General features: G+C 38.0%; 1 protein-coding gene across 8 annotated transcripts in view; it reads left to right on the forward strand.

Annotated features, from left to right (window-relative positions):
* The window catches only part of RIC1 (RIC1 homolog, RAB6A GEF complex partner 1), a 166,363-nt gene that overhangs the window by 126,070 nt on the left and 22,303 nt on the right, over nucleotides 1-17,990 (forward strand). For all 8 annotated transcript variants that reach the window (XM_035029164.1, XM_035029165.1, XM_035029163.1 and 5 more), the window contains 9 exons: nucleotides 291-435; nucleotides 1,089-1,137; nucleotides 2,891-3,043; nucleotides 4,728-4,931; nucleotides 9,876-9,914; nucleotides 10,251-10,361; nucleotides 11,144-11,233; nucleotides 11,864-12,024; nucleotides 13,008-13,146. In XM_035029164.1, coding sequence (XP_034885055.1) covers nucleotides 291-435; nucleotides 1,089-1,137; nucleotides 2,891-3,043; nucleotides 4,728-4,931; nucleotides 9,876-9,914; nucleotides 10,251-10,361; nucleotides 11,144-11,233; nucleotides 11,864-12,024; nucleotides 13,008-13,146 — 1,091 coding nt within the window. The remainder of the gene's footprint in view (nucleotides 1-290; nucleotides 436-1,088; nucleotides 1,138-2,890; nucleotides 3,044-4,727; nucleotides 4,932-9,875; nucleotides 9,915-10,250; nucleotides 10,362-11,143; nucleotides 11,234-11,863; nucleotides 12,025-13,007; nucleotides 13,147-17,990) is intronic.

The following is a 17,990-nucleotide window of genomic DNA, read 5'->3' on the forward strand; positions in this document are numbered from 1 at the left end:
CAAAGCCAAAGACTTTTAAAACGACACAATTATAGTTACTCGGGCTGACAGTGGCCCAAAATGGCTCTCACTTCTTTTAAATTTTTTGGCAGGTGCGTTTGTTCTGCTTCAATCAAGGCTAATGGCCTTACTCATTTTATGTGACCTTAAAGAGTAGGATTCATCTCATTATTTGAAGCAGACATGTCTTTCTATTCATTTCAACTTGAAAAAGTATAGATTATAAAAAAAATAGTAAGTGTTTCTGAGGGAATCATTTGTTTTTAACTCTTCTCACAATTTCTTAACAGATATTTGGAACAAAACAGGAGCTGTTAAATTGGTCAGATGGTCTCCTGACAATAGTGTTGTAATAGTGACCTGGGAAAATGGAGGCCTTTCTTTATGGAGTGTGTTTGGAGCCCAGCTGATTTGTACCCTTGGAGGAGATTTTGCGTGAGTGAATAAAGACAAGTTTTAGATAAAATAACTCCATTTATCTCCGAGAAAATACACATATACAGAAATTTTGTGTCCTACAGCTACCCTTCTGCCTTATTTGATGCTTAACCCCAAAACAATTCGTAAGGTTCAGAACTAATTTGTTCAGAATGTGCTGATTCTCTAAACATCCATCCTTTTAAAACTCAGTGTTTATTCGGTAAAATGCATTTGTTTGTTGAACCCCTTAGGTACATATGATAGCATGTTAGATTCAAGGCTAAATCAGATACATTTTGCTTTCAAGTAGCTTATGATCTAATAAGAACAATAAGCCATGTACATAAGTAACTAGTAGGAAATGGAAAATTGTATTATCTTGTTGGGTTGATATCTCTGCCCACTCCTTATGCTACTCTGAACCTCAGTCCTGACAAAGTGAATACTCCTTCCCAAACTGCATGACCCTTTCAAGAAGTTACTCAGGACCTGAAAGATTATGTCTAGGTGATCTACCCAGGTATATCAACCAGCAGTCTCCTCTATTTCATGCATTATTATGTGTTTCTGTTTAAAGGAACAGAATCAATTTGAGTTTTTAAAAAACTAAAGCCAAATATTACATGTAATAGAAGACTTTTTTAAATCGAGTTTCTATTCTGTTACAGTTATAGGTCTGATGGTACCAAAAAAGATCCCCTTAAGATCAACTCTATGGTAAGTACTTTCTGTAAAATACTGGTATAGTGTGGGGTGCCTGGGTGGCTCAGTTGGTTAAGTGTCCAACTCTTGATCTCAGCTCAGGTCTCAATCTTAGGGTCTGTGAGTTGAAGCCTAGCATTGGACTCCATGCTGGGCGTGTGGACCCTACTTAAAAAAAAAAAAAAAAAGTGTGTGTGTAGATCATATATACATACATGTATACACATATGTATACATATATATAATGTATATATTTCTATAGTGTGAGAAACTTTGATTTTTCTTCTGCCCTTTTTTTCTCTTCTTGGCCTGATAAAATTACAAAGCTGTTTTAATCTCAGCAGATTCTTCTTATACAGTTCTTGCTTTGATAAAAGTATTTTTAAAAATCAGGCTGCCCAATTTTCAGTACTTACTTGCTTTTGGTTTTGCTTGTATGTGTCTAGCACACCCCGCCATCTTTGTGAACATAATGACTATTCAAATCAGGCCTTGTTTTTTCCAGAGCATACCTCAATTCCTTATGTGACTCACTAGCACCCACTTCTCATGGTCTCTTTTCTTTTAACATGAAGTGAACTGCTCATTGAGTGTTTTTCCTGAGGAATTTGACATTATTTGAGCATATTTTTAAAACTTCCCATAGATCTCTGTCAAGGGAATTAAAGTCACTGTTGTTAACAGTATTTTTATTTATTACATATTTTTAAGAGTTTCTGTAGAAAACAGTGAGGTGTAACCCCTGTCTTTACATAAGAACATTCTCTTCCTGTAGCCCTTCTGTGCGCCATCTTTGTGAGATTAGTGGCTGTGAGGCTCACTCATTTACCTTCTTCCTTGCTCCACAGAGGAGGGCATTTTCTGATCTCGGGTTTCTTGAAGAATTAAAACCACCATGGCTGCCTTGAGTAGCGGCACCAAGGAGCCCATTTGCTGTCTAGCTCCACCTCCATATTTTAAAATAAGTTTTTGAACAAATGATTTCTGTAACTGCCCCTCAGTGCTTCTGAATGGCGTGTAAGAACCAGTGTTCTTAGCCTAAGTTGATATTTTAATCACAAGCTAAGAATCAAAGCATTTTAGTTAACCGTTCAACTTTTATTGGGGGAGAGCCAAACTTCTATGAAGCTTTTGAAATTTAGCAACTATTTATTTTCCCTCTACTATTTTCTTGACATTGTAGATTGGGACCTTAAAACAAAAACAAAAAACTAAAAAGCTATCATGGAATGTAGTTACAGAATATTAAAATTGGCCCTGGAGAGTTTATTTGAACCTTCTCATTTTGTAAAGGAAGAAACGTATACCCTGAGAAAACCAAGTAAATTAACCAAGGTACTGCAGCAGGATGGCAGCTTGGCTGGAATGAAAACCTTAGTCTCGTAGCTTCCATTTGAGTGTTCTTTGCTCTGTACAAGACTGCATCTGTTTTGGGTGCTGCTTTGTCAAGTTTCAGCTGGGTCACATGGGTCTTCCTCTGCAAGGAATTTCTTTGTATTTGAGAGGCAGTTAAATTAATGGAGAAGTTATAGAGAGCAGTCGGCATTTCTTAGGATTTGGGGTGAAGATTGGTATGTAGTGTGTTCACTCTTCCAGGTGGAGAGCGGTGATGGTGGTTTCCACTGGAAAGGGCTACAGATTCTCATAGTTTCTCCAGTCTTTAGAAGTCATTGGTAATGCTATTGTTGGTTGTTTCAGGATTTGAATACTTGAAGCTAGGAAAGGATAACAAACTTCATTGACCTGATTTTTCTTCCCCTTCTCCAAGAGCTGGGGTGCAGAAGGCTATCACCTATGGGTAGTCAGTGGATTTGGTGCTCACAACACTGGAATTGAGTCCGACTCCAAGAGTATAGTTAAACAGCCTGGCATTCTGTTGTTTCAGTTTATCAAGAGTGTACTCACTGTAAACCCTTGTATGGTAAGTGTTTTAAATTACAACTGTTTATTTTTAGTGGCCTTCATAGTAGACTATCAGATTCTTCTCCTAAAATTGGTGGATTATCTTCTTTTGTATATTTTTTGTGATTCTTTGTTTCTTAATAATAATTTACACCAAAATTTTACTTCTCAGCAGCTTTTGTTTTTTGTTGTTTTTTAATAGGATCACAAGCAATTTGAGGGAAAGCAGCATTTACAGATTTACTTGAATAACTTAATTTAGTCTCTTTTTAAATATAATTTCCCAAAGTGTGTTCCACAAGGCACTACTTAGAAGAATCAGTAGCATATACACAGAATAAGGAAAAGTTCTTTTGTCATGTAAAAGTTCTATTTCATCAAATGAAATAAAGAAATTAAAGCTGCAGATTTCTTTATTATAGGACTCCGGGGTCTTTAATATGCTAATGTGCATCATAAAAATCCAGGAATTGGTATATGAAAAACAGTGTTCCCAGCCTTATTTAACTATGAATTTCTAAGGAATGCTTTGAAAAAAATATGACTAGAAACCTGCTTTGGGAAACACTGCCCCAGATTGTAATATAAACTCCTCATGTTTTATCAATCTGAAAGAACATATTAATATCCTGTATTGTTAATATATAATAATGGTGTTACATGTTAGAAGCATATGCCTTAATATCTGCCATCAGTGGGCTTTTAAATATTCGGAACCAGTTTCTAATTAACATTTACAGTTACAATACATTGAGAAAGAATATGACAGTAGCCTGGATCTGAGAGACTTCTTGACTGTAGTTGAAGAATAAGGATCCCCAGAAAAACAAGAGTAGAGTAATTCTTCCTCCCCTCCCCCATCCCAAATTATAATTTAAAGGCAAATTTTAGGATTTTTATGTCAAGACCACATTTGGACTACCATGGAAAGATGAGGGGCTGAGGTGCTCTTCAGCTTGATGGAATAGTCAGTGAATAATATGCCCACAATTGAGAATACTGGCCTTCTAACTGAGAGCCAGGGCATCATCACTAAGAGGAGAAATTGTCTTATTAATCTAAATACCCTCAGAGCCTGGCACAGTCCTTGGCACTAACCAAGCATTTACCCAAGTGAGTATTGAATTGTTCACAGACTGGGGCTACTCTTCCTCCTCCCTGTGGTTTAAAAGATCCTTAGCATCTGGTATCCCCGTCCACAGTCCTCCCCTTCTTGCCATGTGGTGGGCACACGGTGAACACACACACACCCAAACTGTTTGACCAGATATGTCTTCTTGCCACCATTTGTGAGGTATTTTATGTGAAACTCATTTGTAAACTGTAGATAATGAGTAGTTCTGTTCAGTTTTCAGATGGAAAATCTCTCATAGCATTGCCATTTTGGAGTAATAATGAAAAGATCCTCTTGTAGTCGTCATAAACTGGGTCACATTTTGGCATCTATGATAAAACAGACTTCGGCAAAAATTTGGTTTGCCCTGGGAAGTAATCGTTAAACTGTTGCCTCTTCCCTCTAAATATAACAGTGCATGAGATCATTATGTAGTCTTGTCGTCTGTGAGTAAAAGCGACGTTGAGATACATGGTGCATTTCCTGTGATAAAACCAAATCAAGGTATTACTGGTTTTCCGTTACCTGATATCAGGTGGTTTTATTTGCTTTCCTCCTTTGCCCTCCGCTTCCTTTCTCCCTCATCTAGAGTAACCAGGAGCAAGTGCTACTTCAGGGGGAGGATCGGTTGTACTTGAACTGTGGCGAGGCCTCACAAATCCAGAGTGCCAGGAGTTCCTCAGCACACTCTGAGCATAAGGCTGGTGCCGGCAAGAGCCCCTTTGCGGACAGCGGTTTGGAGTCTCAGGGCTTAAGCACTTTGCTTGGACACCGGCACTGGCATGTGGTACAGGTAAGTCTTCAGTGACTGTTGACCGTTGACCTAGTCCTGGGGAGATAGCGCCTGGACTGGAGGTTTACGTATTTCTTCTGTTGCGTTAGAAAACTGAGAAACTTCTTAACCTTTTTGACTGTCACCTCTCTCTTCTGCTTTTCTGTCTTCTTGTCTTCTTCCTTTCTTGCCACTGATGTAGCACGGATCCCCACCTGCTTTAAGCCCACGAGTCCAAAAACTGCAAGTTTATGCTTTGCCCTCTGAATGAGCACAACTTTATACTACTTCCGTTCCCCCCACCCTGCTTTTTGGTATAAATTCAGCTCTGTGGATTTGCATAGGCAAAGTGTAGAGATTTCATGGAAAGTGACAGTGTTGATTAGGACCCTGGGCAGCTGACCTTGTAGTCCTAATGGGTACGTGTTGAGGTTAACTGCCTGACTTTAAACCCAGATTGCAGACTTGCGGTCACACTCTAGAACCTTATTATTAATAATTTTATTATTACATAAATCTTATTCCAAATCACTTATTCTGGTATAACTTTTAAATTAGCAGTTTTCTTTTAATAATTCTGATAAATTGGCATTTAACGTGGAAATCAATTCTGAATTTTGATACCAAATAAAATTAATTTGGGTAAATCAATAAATTGAAGTTTCTTGAAAGAAACTTTCATACACAGTTGTGGAAGTCCTGAGTGTCTTCCTTACCCCGCTGATACCAAAGTGTCTTAGGTACATCAGAGCCTGCTCTTGCATTGGTTTCTTTTCATTGGGTTCTCTTTCCACAATTCTTGAGCCCCCTTCTGCATTCTGTGCTGTTACTTTATTAGCTCGTTCAGCTCCCATGTTACTTTCAGTTGACTTTGAGTGGAGATGATGAGAGACATGCGTGGTCAGTATATGAAACGTTGAAGGAGGAGTGTCTCCTGCACTGACATGTGGTATACACGCAAAGAAAATGTATCTAACTGACATTAATAAGCTCATAAACTCAGTGTGCATACCATTTGATAAGTAGTAACAGTTATGAAATAAAACTGCATCGGCTGCCTCCTTGACTAAAATTTTCCACTGCTCCCTTCTCTCCTATAGCCATTCCTCTGCTATTTTCATTTCCCCATACTTTGAACTATTCACTCTACACTGACCTAGCGTCAATGCCAGTTCTGCCTAGCCAGGTCTGTGTTGCCAGAGAGCCAAGTAGAGCAGAGGATCAAAGAAGGTAGGTCTGGAACTCAAAAATCCATCAGGCAATAACAAAAATCTAATTTCCTTCCAGCTCAAAAACTCCATGATTCTGTGATTCTTAGCCACCTCTGAAGTATCCCATATTAGTAGCGTATCACACTGATTTTAGCACGTTAGACAAAGTAGATATGAGCACGATTCTTTTGTGATTCTGTTCTTTAGATATCGAAACTATTCAGAAAGATGAACTTGTTTGACTCTAGCTTTACCAATTTTTTTATTTTTATTTTTTTATTTAAAACTCATAAAAACCATGTCAGAGCTGTATTCCCCAAAACAATTAAGTTATAATAGACTCATAGAATTTTTGGAGCTGGAAGGACCGTAGAGATCATGTAGTCCAACTGGATTTGTTACATTGAGGAAACAGGCTCAGAGAAGTTAGGCGACTGCCAAGGTCACGTAGCAGAGCAGTGTCCTGCTTAAGCAGTGACAGACTTATGCTTACCGTAAGTAAAGTAACCATCTAACCTGTTGTAAGACCTGTAGGTATTAAATGTTGAATCATGTAATGTACTGTTGACCTTGAGCTAAGACCTAGAATGTGCCTCTTGAAATAGGCAGCATTTCATTACAATTTGCCCTATACTTTGTTTGCTGGCAGTCTAGCCAAATGCGTCAGTGCAGCATCATGGGAGTGTTTTGGTTTGGTGGTTTACAGTGTCCATATATGCTAATGCTTTACCTTCTGGGCTTTTTAACCATTAGTAATGATTCCCTGAAGAAAAATGGGTGCCTGTTTAATTTCTCCTTCAGCATATGCTCTTATCTGGGATAAATGCCCACATCCTCCATCAAAGTGACTTTGTTTATGCAATTTATATTTTGTATTCTTACACAGCTTAGAGTTCATCAAATGAGCTCCAACTAATTCTGCTTCTCTGTTCCTCATCTGGACAACTGGATTTTTCGTTTGTTTGTTTAGACCTTCTACCTTACACTTGTTAGTTTCCTGATCAGAAGATTCTATGTTAAATATGTTTTTTTTTTTTTCTTTAACTTAAAACACATACATACTTGTCAGCAGCAGGGTTGGTAGCTGCTGGTAGAAATGGTGCTTTTTGTGTGTGTGTGTGCGTGCACGTGCACGCGCACATGTGTGTGTTTAAATTTAGTTTTCCTAGCTACAGATTTTAAAAACTTTGAGAGTAGTTTGTTGACAAATGGAGCACAAATAATGTGAAATTAAAACAAAGCCCTCATGGTTTTAGGGTGTATTCGTTCTTGGACTGCCGTTTATTTTAGCACTCAGTACTTTGCATGATATAAACATTTATTTCTGAAGGGTGCATGAATCATTATCATCCACTGTTCTGAAATGTTGGTTTTATAGTTAACCTGGCTATTTGGAAAAAATAAGCTTCACAAAATATGCTAAGGATGTCAACAGAGGATTTTAAAGGCTCTTTCATTTATAAATGATTTGTAGTCCTTCTGAGGGGTCTCAGATGTATCAGGTGTGGTATTCAGCACAGATCAGGTGTTGCTAGGAGGATGGCTCTCACAGTCTTACCCGTGACAGACAAAAGCAGTCTAGGTAGGAGACAGGGTTTTAGCAAAATGACTTTAAGGCGGCGGGGGGAGGGGGAAGGTAGATTGAGGTTTTTTGAAAGACTGAGGAATCCTAAGATGTTAAAAATGGAGATTCTGAACCTTAGCACTCAGGCTCCCAGTGGTGTGGCATGGCGTGGCATGGTGTGGCGTGGTGTGACTTTTATGCCCTGAGTATGCAATCCTGGCCTGACTTCTTCATGATTCATTAGCTTCCGCTTGCCTTACTTCTGCCATTTCCTGTTCTCAGTGTTAGGGGTAGAGCTCAAAGCTCAGGTGACACATAGATCAATAAATGTGACCTACTAGAGAAAATGAAAATTTCATTTTCACTTTTCATTCCATAGCATCTTCAGACACACAACTGCATCAGAAGTAAAGCTTCATTTTAAACTTAAACTTGAGCTTTGAAAATAAACCATTTGTAGTTTGTGGCACCTCCTACATTTTTAGAGGTTAAAAGAATAAAGTTTTTTTCTCCTACAGATACTCATTAGAGTGTGGACCATATGATAAAATTTTACCTTGGTGCCCATGGTTAGAAACCCTTCAAGTTGGAATCCATGTTGGCAGTGAGATCCCAGCTCACACTTCACCCACCCCACGTTTCATAAATACTTAGGAAACACCAGGGTTCAAGGGAAGTGGTTCTTTTTAATGTTCTGGACGGCTGGCTCAGTTATACTCCAGGGACACCCTTCTTCAGGTGACTGTTTTGATCTTCTTCATCCAAACACAGGCTTGCACAAAACTACTTGGAACTCTTCTGTCACCACCTGATCATTGCCTCAGATTACCGTGCCCCTGAACTGACATCACCCGTCATAGGGAACTTTATTAACTGGCCTGTGTGGTGCAGCGAATCTGTTAAGATATGAGTTAAGCCTTTTTCAAGCATATATCAATATACTGTTACCCTTAATTCTGCAAGGTGGGCTTTCACAAACCGGCACTGGAGTTGAGAACTTCTAACAACAGAACCAAAAGCTGTTAATTTACTTAGATTTTAGGTTGACTTACTAGATAATAAGTGAAGTCTAACAGTTTCATGAGTAAACTTTATCAAGGTTAATACAGATGTTTTCAGTGTATTTTTACTTGATTTTTGTTTGGTCTTCACATTACACAAAGAATCTTATTGGATTGATTGCATTGTACTGCCTTTTTAATTTGGCTTTTTTTTTTTTTTTTTAAATATGTAATACTTGGAGTACAATGAAAATGAATTTGGATAAATTGAGTTCTTTTATTCCAGGAACAGAAAACTCTTTCCCTTGTTCTATCGTTCTGTTAAGTTTCACACCACACTCACAACAGGCTCATGAAAACTGCTTAATCAGGAGGCTAGTGGAGAGGTCAGTCTCAGTAAAGCTAGAATTTTCTTCATCTACATTGATAATCTTATGGAATAATCTTTTAGGCTTAAAATTCTTGTTAGAGTGATAAGAAGACACCATGTACAGAGATATAAGACAGACAACATGGGAGGAAGGTATATTTCCGCTTACATTGCAGATGAAGAGTTAATATCTGTAAATCAAAGTTCTTACAGATTAGGTTGAATACCCCAGTAAAAAACAGTAGCTTAGACACACACTTACATGTGTATGGATGTTTAGAGAGAGAATAAAGACTAACCAGTGGTTATCCCTGGAGCAATGATAGAATAGAATTTCATTTTGTACTTTGTACATTTTTATATTGTTTAAATTTTATAAGCAGTATTTTGCTATTTTAGTCAGAAGACATAAAGTAATAAAAATACCTCCATTAAAGCAAATCAAAACTCTTGCTGAGGCTCTCAAACTCTTTATTTCCACAATTCTTGCTTGCCCTCATGGCTGGTTCTCAAAGTCTTTTGTCAGTCTGTATTTATTGCTTGTTCAGTATTTAAATAAAAACAGTGTAGAGAAAAAGCAGTGTGGGAAAGCCTCATGTCTAGCCACTCATAATGAAATGGTCAAGACAGGAGATGTGAAATATGGGCTGGTATTTCAACGGTAAATTCCAAGTACTCTGCTAGTAATACCCCCTATTCGGGAACACTTTAAACACTGTACAGGAAAATGAATCTCATACTGTGACATTAATGCTTTAAGTGCTTTAAGTTTAAATACATTTCAGAAGTCTTACCAAACTGATGTATTATTTTCTGTAGATTTCCAACACCTATCTAGAGAGCAATTGGCCTATACGGGTGAGTTATTTGTTATTTTGTTGGTGTTAACTTTATTTGGATAGTGTTTGCTGCAAGAGGCATTTTGGGAATTGAGCCTTTTTCAGTGGGTACATTGATAATAGTAAAATTTTAATACTTGATCCCTTGTACATTGTTAGCATATTAACATCTATGATTTGGTGAAATGTAACTGGTATATAAATACTCAGATTTTTTGATCTAGCAATTTACATTTAATTCACTTAGCAAATATTAATAGTCTATTTGCCTGACACAACAATGCTAAACTCTTTATACTTAATATAAGTATATAGATTTGCAAGGAAGAGTTCTTAATTTTTTTTTTTTAATTAGTTTTCAGCTATTGATAAGCTTGGACAGAATATTGCTGTGGTTGGCAAGTTTGGTTTTGCACATTACTCTTTACTCACCAAAAAATGGAAACTTTTTGGAAACATTACCCAGGTTAGTCTTTTTGAAATTAAAAACTGATTTCTCAGAGTATAAGAGAACTACCATATGCAATAACTCTAAAGTAAGCCATTATTTAGTTATTAAAAAATAATACCAAATATTAAAAAATGAGGGTGGATTACATCTAAGGATCAGTTCTGATGAAGTACTTGATATTTGATAAAGGATTTTATATTGAGATGGTTGGTTTGTTTTTGAGGATTTACTCTTCTATGTTGAGGATTTACTCTTCCATGTTGAGTTCATCAGATGTGGTCAAATAAATTTCCACTGAATTTGAGATCATCTGCTTTTTTGTGTGTGATGTGAAGATGTGGGTAGCATAGAAACAATTATAGTTGGATTTGCAAGGATCAAATAGGAAAAGATGAGGACTGACATGTAGTAGGTGCCTGCCGGGCACTTCAAGGGGCTCACTGACCTTCATGACTCAGAGAGGGCACTGTTATTACTGTTTTATAAAAGAGAAACTAGGATTCAGAGTCAAGTAGTTGATACATGGTAAAGCTGGATTTTAAACCAAAGTCTGTTGAATAAGGGAATAATGATGCTACATTGTGTACCCAGTTATTTACAGAAGTGTTTGTTTTTCCAAAATAGGATATGAATCATGATTAATAAAGGCCCAGAGTAATAATTGGGGGAATAGAGAGTAGAGCAGAAATAATTTGAGCTCTCATTGTTTGCTTAGGAATATCTTATAAGGGTATTACTTCTTGTAGTTTCTGGCAGCATATAAATGTAAATATGTTTTTTTTAAATTATCTTTTAAGGAGCAAAATATGATTGTGACAGGTGGCTTAGCCTGGTGGAATGATTTTATTGTCCTGGCATGTTATAACATAAGTGACCGTCAAGAAGAGGTAAGGCTTGTTTTCTCTCAGAGATAACAGATTTTTATATTTTAAAGATACTAAGCACTATCTGCTTTAGTATAAATACGGTTTTTGGAAAATGAACAAACATTTTATTTTTTTAATTAAGAATTTGGCATTTGGTTTTTTTTTTTTTTTTTAACCTAAATGAGACTTTATCTGGTTACAACTTTAAAAAAAATTTTTTTTAAAGGGATAATCAGAACTTCTGAGATAACTTTTTCTAAGGATTTTATCTGTTAGACATTCTCTGTGAGGTTTATAAATAATAAAAGTTGTTCAAAGAAGAGAAGTTCCTAAGGATGGCTGCCCTTAGAGATTTATTAACTTATTGATTTGTATGTTTATGTTTTTAGAAAGTGCTGGTCTACTTTCATCAGGTCTGGATATGCAGGTCTTCAGAAGGAGCACCTCATAATAGTACATTCCCAATTTTAATCGCTTCATCTTTTGGTTATTTGTAGAATGAGCCTACCCTGTGAAATTATTGGTAATGCTCAGATTAAAACTTCTGTTACTTGAAAAGAAGTCAGTAGATAAAAAACAGCGTGTCTAAAGTATTTAGTCGTCTGACGTGTAGGTGTCTTGTTTTTACAGTTTTATTTCTTTGTTCTTCAGCTCAGAGTCTACTTGCGAACATCAAACCTGGACAATGCCTTTGCTCACATCACCAAAGCACAAGCAGAAACATTACTGCTTAGTGTCTTCCGGGACATGGTGATAGTATTTAGAGCAGACTGTTCAATCTGCCTGTACAGTATTGAAAGAAAGTCTGATGGGTAAGTGCATAGCATGCGACAAGTCACTTTTTCCTTCTGTATATTGTGCTTCCTCTGTCGTTTTTATTTTCTTAAAAGTTATTCTAATTTTATGTTTAGTTTCCTTTGTTTTAGAAGTGAAAAAGTAAATTTTGTATTTAGTGATGTTCATGTAGTTATTTTTTAGCTACCTAAGTAAATAGCTTGCACTAACTTCTTCAGCTGCTCTTACTGGATTTGTTTGAAAAAAAAAAATCTGGTTTGGGATGGGGTAACTCAGGTACTAGTTTTTTTCACAACCTTGAAAACAAGTGATTACTAACTGTCCTAATGTTCTGGACACTTGGGGAAATTTGAAGGTGGTCACTGGCCTAAGGCCTTGGGAAGTGTGTCCTTAGCAGACTCACTTGATTCCCGCTGAGCCAGGTGGCTGCCGTCTGCGGGGGAAGGGCTGACAGCCCCTGGTGCTGCGGTGGGCTGCTTGCATCCTTTGGGGCCCCTGGCTGGCTTGCAGCATTTAGACCACACCTCCTGAGTTGTATTTTGCTCTTGCGGCATGTGTGTGTGTGTTTGTTTTTAATAGCCATGAAGTGTGTATTTGCTGGAATAGCTTAGTGATTAAGAAATACTGTAAAGATTAGAAATTAAGGAATTTTTACTAGCCTCTCATAGAAGCCATATCCTTTCTCAACCAACCAAACTTTTCCTATTTTTTCCTTTCTAGTTTCCTTTCCTAGTTTTCCTAGTTTTTTTCTTCCCTTCTACATTGTATTCCTTTTCTTTCTCCCTTATTTCCATTTGTATTCTTTGTCTACCTCAACATTACCAGTCTACTGCCTGAAGGGTACTTGAGGGGAGGGAATGATAGGTAGAAGGCATTTGGATCCTCCAAAAGCATGAAATCTAATACTATTAGTAGTGGAAAAGAAAGGAAAACAAACTTGCTAGCGTTGATGTTGAGGTGTGTGGGTATCTTTCTCTCTCTGTCTTTTTTTTTTTTGCAGTCCAAATACTACTGCTGGTATTCAGGTTCTTCAAGAAGTGTCCATGTCACGCTACATTCCTCACCCTTTCCTGGTGGTATCTGTCACTCTCACTTCAGTGAGCACAGAGAATGGAATCACCCTGAAAATGCCACAGCAGGTACCATTCCGTTATCAAAGCTCTTTAGAGCTTCATCTCAGTTTTTAGCATTTTACGTTGGTACCGGGAACTATTTATTTGTTCAGCAAATAGAGATCAAGTGTCTAAAATGTGCTTTGCATGAAGATGCTGGGGCAAACTAAACAAACTTGGCTTCTGCTCAGACAGTAAAGAAATAATTACGTGCATAATTAATTATAATTGTGATGTGTGTACCAGAAAGTCATATAGGTCACTCCGAGAGTATAGAACGAAAACCTGGAATAGTCTAAACAGTCAGAGATTTTTGTACCATTTAAGTTACAGCCTGAAGACAGACAGGTGGTTACCTAAGTAAAGAGTGGGAATCTCAGATCAATGGGAACAGTAGTGCAGAGGCCATCAGTAAAAGAGAGAAATGACACATACAGGGAACCGGAAGAACTTCAGAGTGACTGGGCTTTATCTTAAAGTCTAAAGTGTTTTAAGCTGGGTATTACTAGATATATCTAGCCAATCTGTAAGGGGGGAAATGAACCAGAGTTGGACAAAACTGGATGTAGGGAGGGTAACTGGGAGGCCACTGTAACGATCTGAATGAAGGGTGTTAGTGACCTAAACTTGGCAGTGAAAAAGAAGGAAAGAAGTGGAATACTGAATATAAAATAGAGAGAACTCCATGATTAGTCAACTATAAGGAAAGAAAATAATGCTGTAGTTTCTGGTTAAACCCACGAAGTTGTGTAACTTCCTATTCCAAGGCTCCTTGCGTTACATGGATGGTTTCCAAATTTTGTGTCAGTGTGGAACCCGTTTTCAAAGGATAACTATGTAGACTTACAACTGTCTAGATTTGTCATCTCTGTCTTCCCAATCTTTTACTTCCTGTTAAGGCACTTCCATTCATCTCCTTCAAAATCTAGATCCCATTTCCTCTGCAAACTATATGTCATGGTAGCCAGAGAGTCATAGATGATAAGGGAAAGTTCTGTTTTACAGAAGAATTGTAGCTAAAAGATGTGGAAGGAAGGTTAAGAATTACAGAATCACCATTTTGTAGCCCCTAAGAAAAGTGATTCAGATAGTGATCATGATTGGATGAAGCTATCAGATGAAAGGTTGGTGGGGAACTTCACAATGAGGGGATCAGGTGGCTATATCTAAGCCTTATTAATCAACATTAGCATTACTACAAGTAGGAGAACCAGGTATCGCATGCTTCCTGGGGTGATGCATCCTAGAGTTCACATGAGGAATTACTGCCCAAAACAGTGAACCTGAATTAAATCAAGCTTCTAGAGTCAAGTTTCATTCCTAGGAAATACAGGGGTAGAGGTTTAGTTTACCACCACTTAGAACATTCTGTAGGACAGCTATAAGTCAATAATGTGGCAGTGGGGACGGGGGGCTGTAAGGGGAGACTCTTATAAATAATTCTTTAGAGCCATAACAACCAAATGCAGTACTTAAGTTCATTTGTATCCTGATTCAAACTGGCTATAAAAAGACACTATTAAAGCAATTAGAGATGCTCATTATGCACTGAGAGGTGACATTAAGGAATAATTGTAGATTTTATTAGATGTGTTACTGGCATTATGATTATATAAGCAAATACCCGTGTACTTCAGAGTTGCATAGTATAGTGGTAAGACAGCATGGTATCTTCCTTTAAAGTACTTTGGTGTAGAGGCACCTGGCTTGCTCAGTTGGTGGAGCAGGTAACTCTTGATCTCAGGGTTGTGAGTTCAAGCCCCACAATGGGTGTAGAGATTACTTAAAAAATAAAATCTTTAAGAAAAATAATAAAATACTTTAGCCAAATAAATGAAAAAAAGGATAGATGGAGCAAATGTGGCAAAGTCTTGAATAGTTGTGAATTTGGATGATGGAAATATGGGGGTTCATTGTACAATTCTCTATACTTTGAGGTTTTCTCGCTCACATTTGAAGTTTTCATATTAGGGAAAATAAAAGGACTCCTTGTATACCCCAGATACAGAAGGCAGTCAATGGCACCGGTAGTACTGGATACCCCATTTTAAGAGGGCCTTTCCAACAGACACATGAAAAATGTTCAACATCACTCGACATCAGGAAAGTGCAAATCAAAACTACAGTGAGATACCACCTCACACCTGTCAGAATGGCTAAAACAAAAAACACAAGAAACAACAAGAATTGGCAAAGATGTGGAAAAAAAGGAACCCTTTTGGAATGTTGGTGGCAATGCAAACTGGTGCAGCTACTGTGGAAGACAGGATGGAGGTTACTCAAACTTAAAAATAGAACTACCCTATGATCCAGTAATCACACTACTGGATATTTACCCCCCAAAATACAAAAACCCTAATTCAGAGGGATACATGCACCCCTGTATTTATTGCAGCATTATTTACAATAGCCAAATTATGGAAGCAGCCCAAGGGTCTATTGATAGATGAATGGATAAAGATGATGTGGTATATATACACTATGGAATATTACTCAACTATAAAAGGGGCACCTGGATGGCTCAGTCAGTTAAGTTTCTGCCTTTCAGCTCAGGTCATAATCCCGGGGTCCCGGGATCCAGTCCCATGTCAGGCTCCCTGCTCAGCAGGAGTTGGCTTCTTCTCCGTCTGCCCCTCCCCACTCTCATGCTCACTTGCACTCCCTCTCTCAAATCAATAAAATCTTTAAAAATAAATAAAAAGAGTGGGGTGCCTGGGTGGCTCAGTTGGTTAAGCGACTGCCTTCGGCTCAGGTCATGATCCCGGAGTCCCGGGATCGAGTCCCACATCGGGCTCCCTGCTCAGCGAGGAGCCTGCTTCTCCCTCTGACCCTCCCCCACTCATGTACTCTCTCTCTCTCTCATTCTTGCTCTCTCAAAATAAATAAATAAATCTTTAAAAAAAATAAAAAGTGAAATCTTGTCATTTGCAATGACATCGATGAATCTAGAGAGCATAATGCTAAGTGAAATAAGTCAGAGAAAGACAAATACCTTGTGATTTCACTCATGTGGAATTTAAAAAACAAAACAAATGAGCAAAGGAAAAAGACAAACCAATAAACAGACTCTTAACTGTAGAGACCAACTGATGGTTACCAGAGGGGAGGTGGGTGGGTGGGGGATGGATGAAATACATGATGGGGATTAAGGAATGCACTTGTGATGAGCACTGGTGTTGTATGGAAATGTCGAATCACTGTATTATACACCACCTGAAACTAATATAACACTGCATGTTAAGTATACTGGAATTTAAAAAGTTAAAAAAAGGCCTGTCACAAAGAGGAGAGATCTAATGTGGGAAAGAGCAGATTAAGAAGTAAGTTGACTGTGAAGAGTGACAGTTTGACTTCTTCCTTGCCAATATGGATGCCCTTTATTTCTTTTTGTTGTCTGATTGCTGAGGCTAGGACTTCCGTAATACTCAATGTAGAAAACCCGAAAAGACTCCACCAGAATATTGCTAGAACTGATACAGGAATTCAGCAAATTCAGGATATAAAATCATTGTAGAGAAATCTGCTGCATTTCTCTACACCAAAAATGAAGAAGCATGAAGAGAATTCAAGGAATCAGTCCCATTTACAATAGTGCCCAAAATCATGAGATACCTAGGAATACCTAATCAAAGAGGTGAAAGATGTGTATGCTGAAAACTGTAGAACACTTATGTAAGAAAGTAAAGAACACACAAAGAAATGGAAAAACATACCATGCTCTTGGATTGGAAGAACAAATATTATTAAAACGTCTATACTGCCCAAAGCCATCTACACATTCAGTGCAAGCCCTATCAAATCAACACCAGCATTTTTCACAGAGCTGGAACGCACAGTTCCAAAATTTCTGTGGAACCAGAAAAGACTCCGAATAGCCAAAGTAATGTTCAAAAAGAAAAGCAAAGTGGAAGGCATCACAATTCTGGACTTCAAGCTGTATTACAAAGCTGTAATCATTAAGAAGTGTGGTACTGGCATAAAAACAGACACGTAGATCAGTGGAATAGAACAGAAAACTCAAAAGTGGACCCTCAACTGTATGGTCAACTAATCTTCGACAAAGCAGGACAGAATATTCAATGGAAAAATGACAGTCTCTTCAACAAATGATGCTGGGAAAATTGGACAGCCACATGCAGAAGAATGAAACTGAACCACTTTCTCACACCATACACAAGAATAAGCTCAAAATGGATGAAGGACCTAAATGTGAAACCATCAGAATCCTAGAGGAGAAAGCAGGCAGCAACTTCTTGCTAGACCCGTCTCTGGAGGCAAGGAAACAAAAGCAAAAATGAACTATTGGGACCTCATTAAGATGAAAAGCTTCTGCACAGCGAAGGAAACCGTCAACAAACTGAAAGGCAGCCTACGGAATGGGAGAAGATATTTGCAAATGACATATCGGATAAAGGGTTAGTATCCAAAATCTATAAAGAACTTACCCAACTCAGTACCCGAACAACAAGTAATCCAGTTAAGAAATGGGCAGGAGATATGAATAGACACTTTTCCAAAGAAGACATCCAGATGGCTAACGTGTCTACATGAAAAGATGCTCAACGTCACTCATCATCACGGAAATACAAATCAAAACTAAAGTGAGATACCACCTCACACCAGTCAGAATGGCTAAAATTAACACAGGATATAACAGATGTTGGCAACGATGCGGAGAAAGGGGAACCCTCTTACTCTGTTGGTGGGAATGCAAACTGGTGCAGCCACTCTGGAAAACAGTATGGAGGTTCCTCAAAAAGTTAAAAATAGACGTAGGAAATGCACTACTATGACCCAGTAATTGCACTACTAGGTTTTTATCCAAAGGATACAAACATACAGATTCGAAGGAGCACGTGTACCCCAGTGTT

Source organism: Mirounga leonina, unplaced genomic scaffold (assembly GCF_011800145.1).
Source record: "Mirounga leonina isolate KUSES-001 unplaced genomic scaffold, KU_Mleo_1.0 Mir_224, whole genome shotgun sequence".
Taxonomy (NCBI): Eukaryota; Metazoa; Chordata; class Mammalia; order Carnivora; family Phocidae; genus Mirounga; species Mirounga leonina.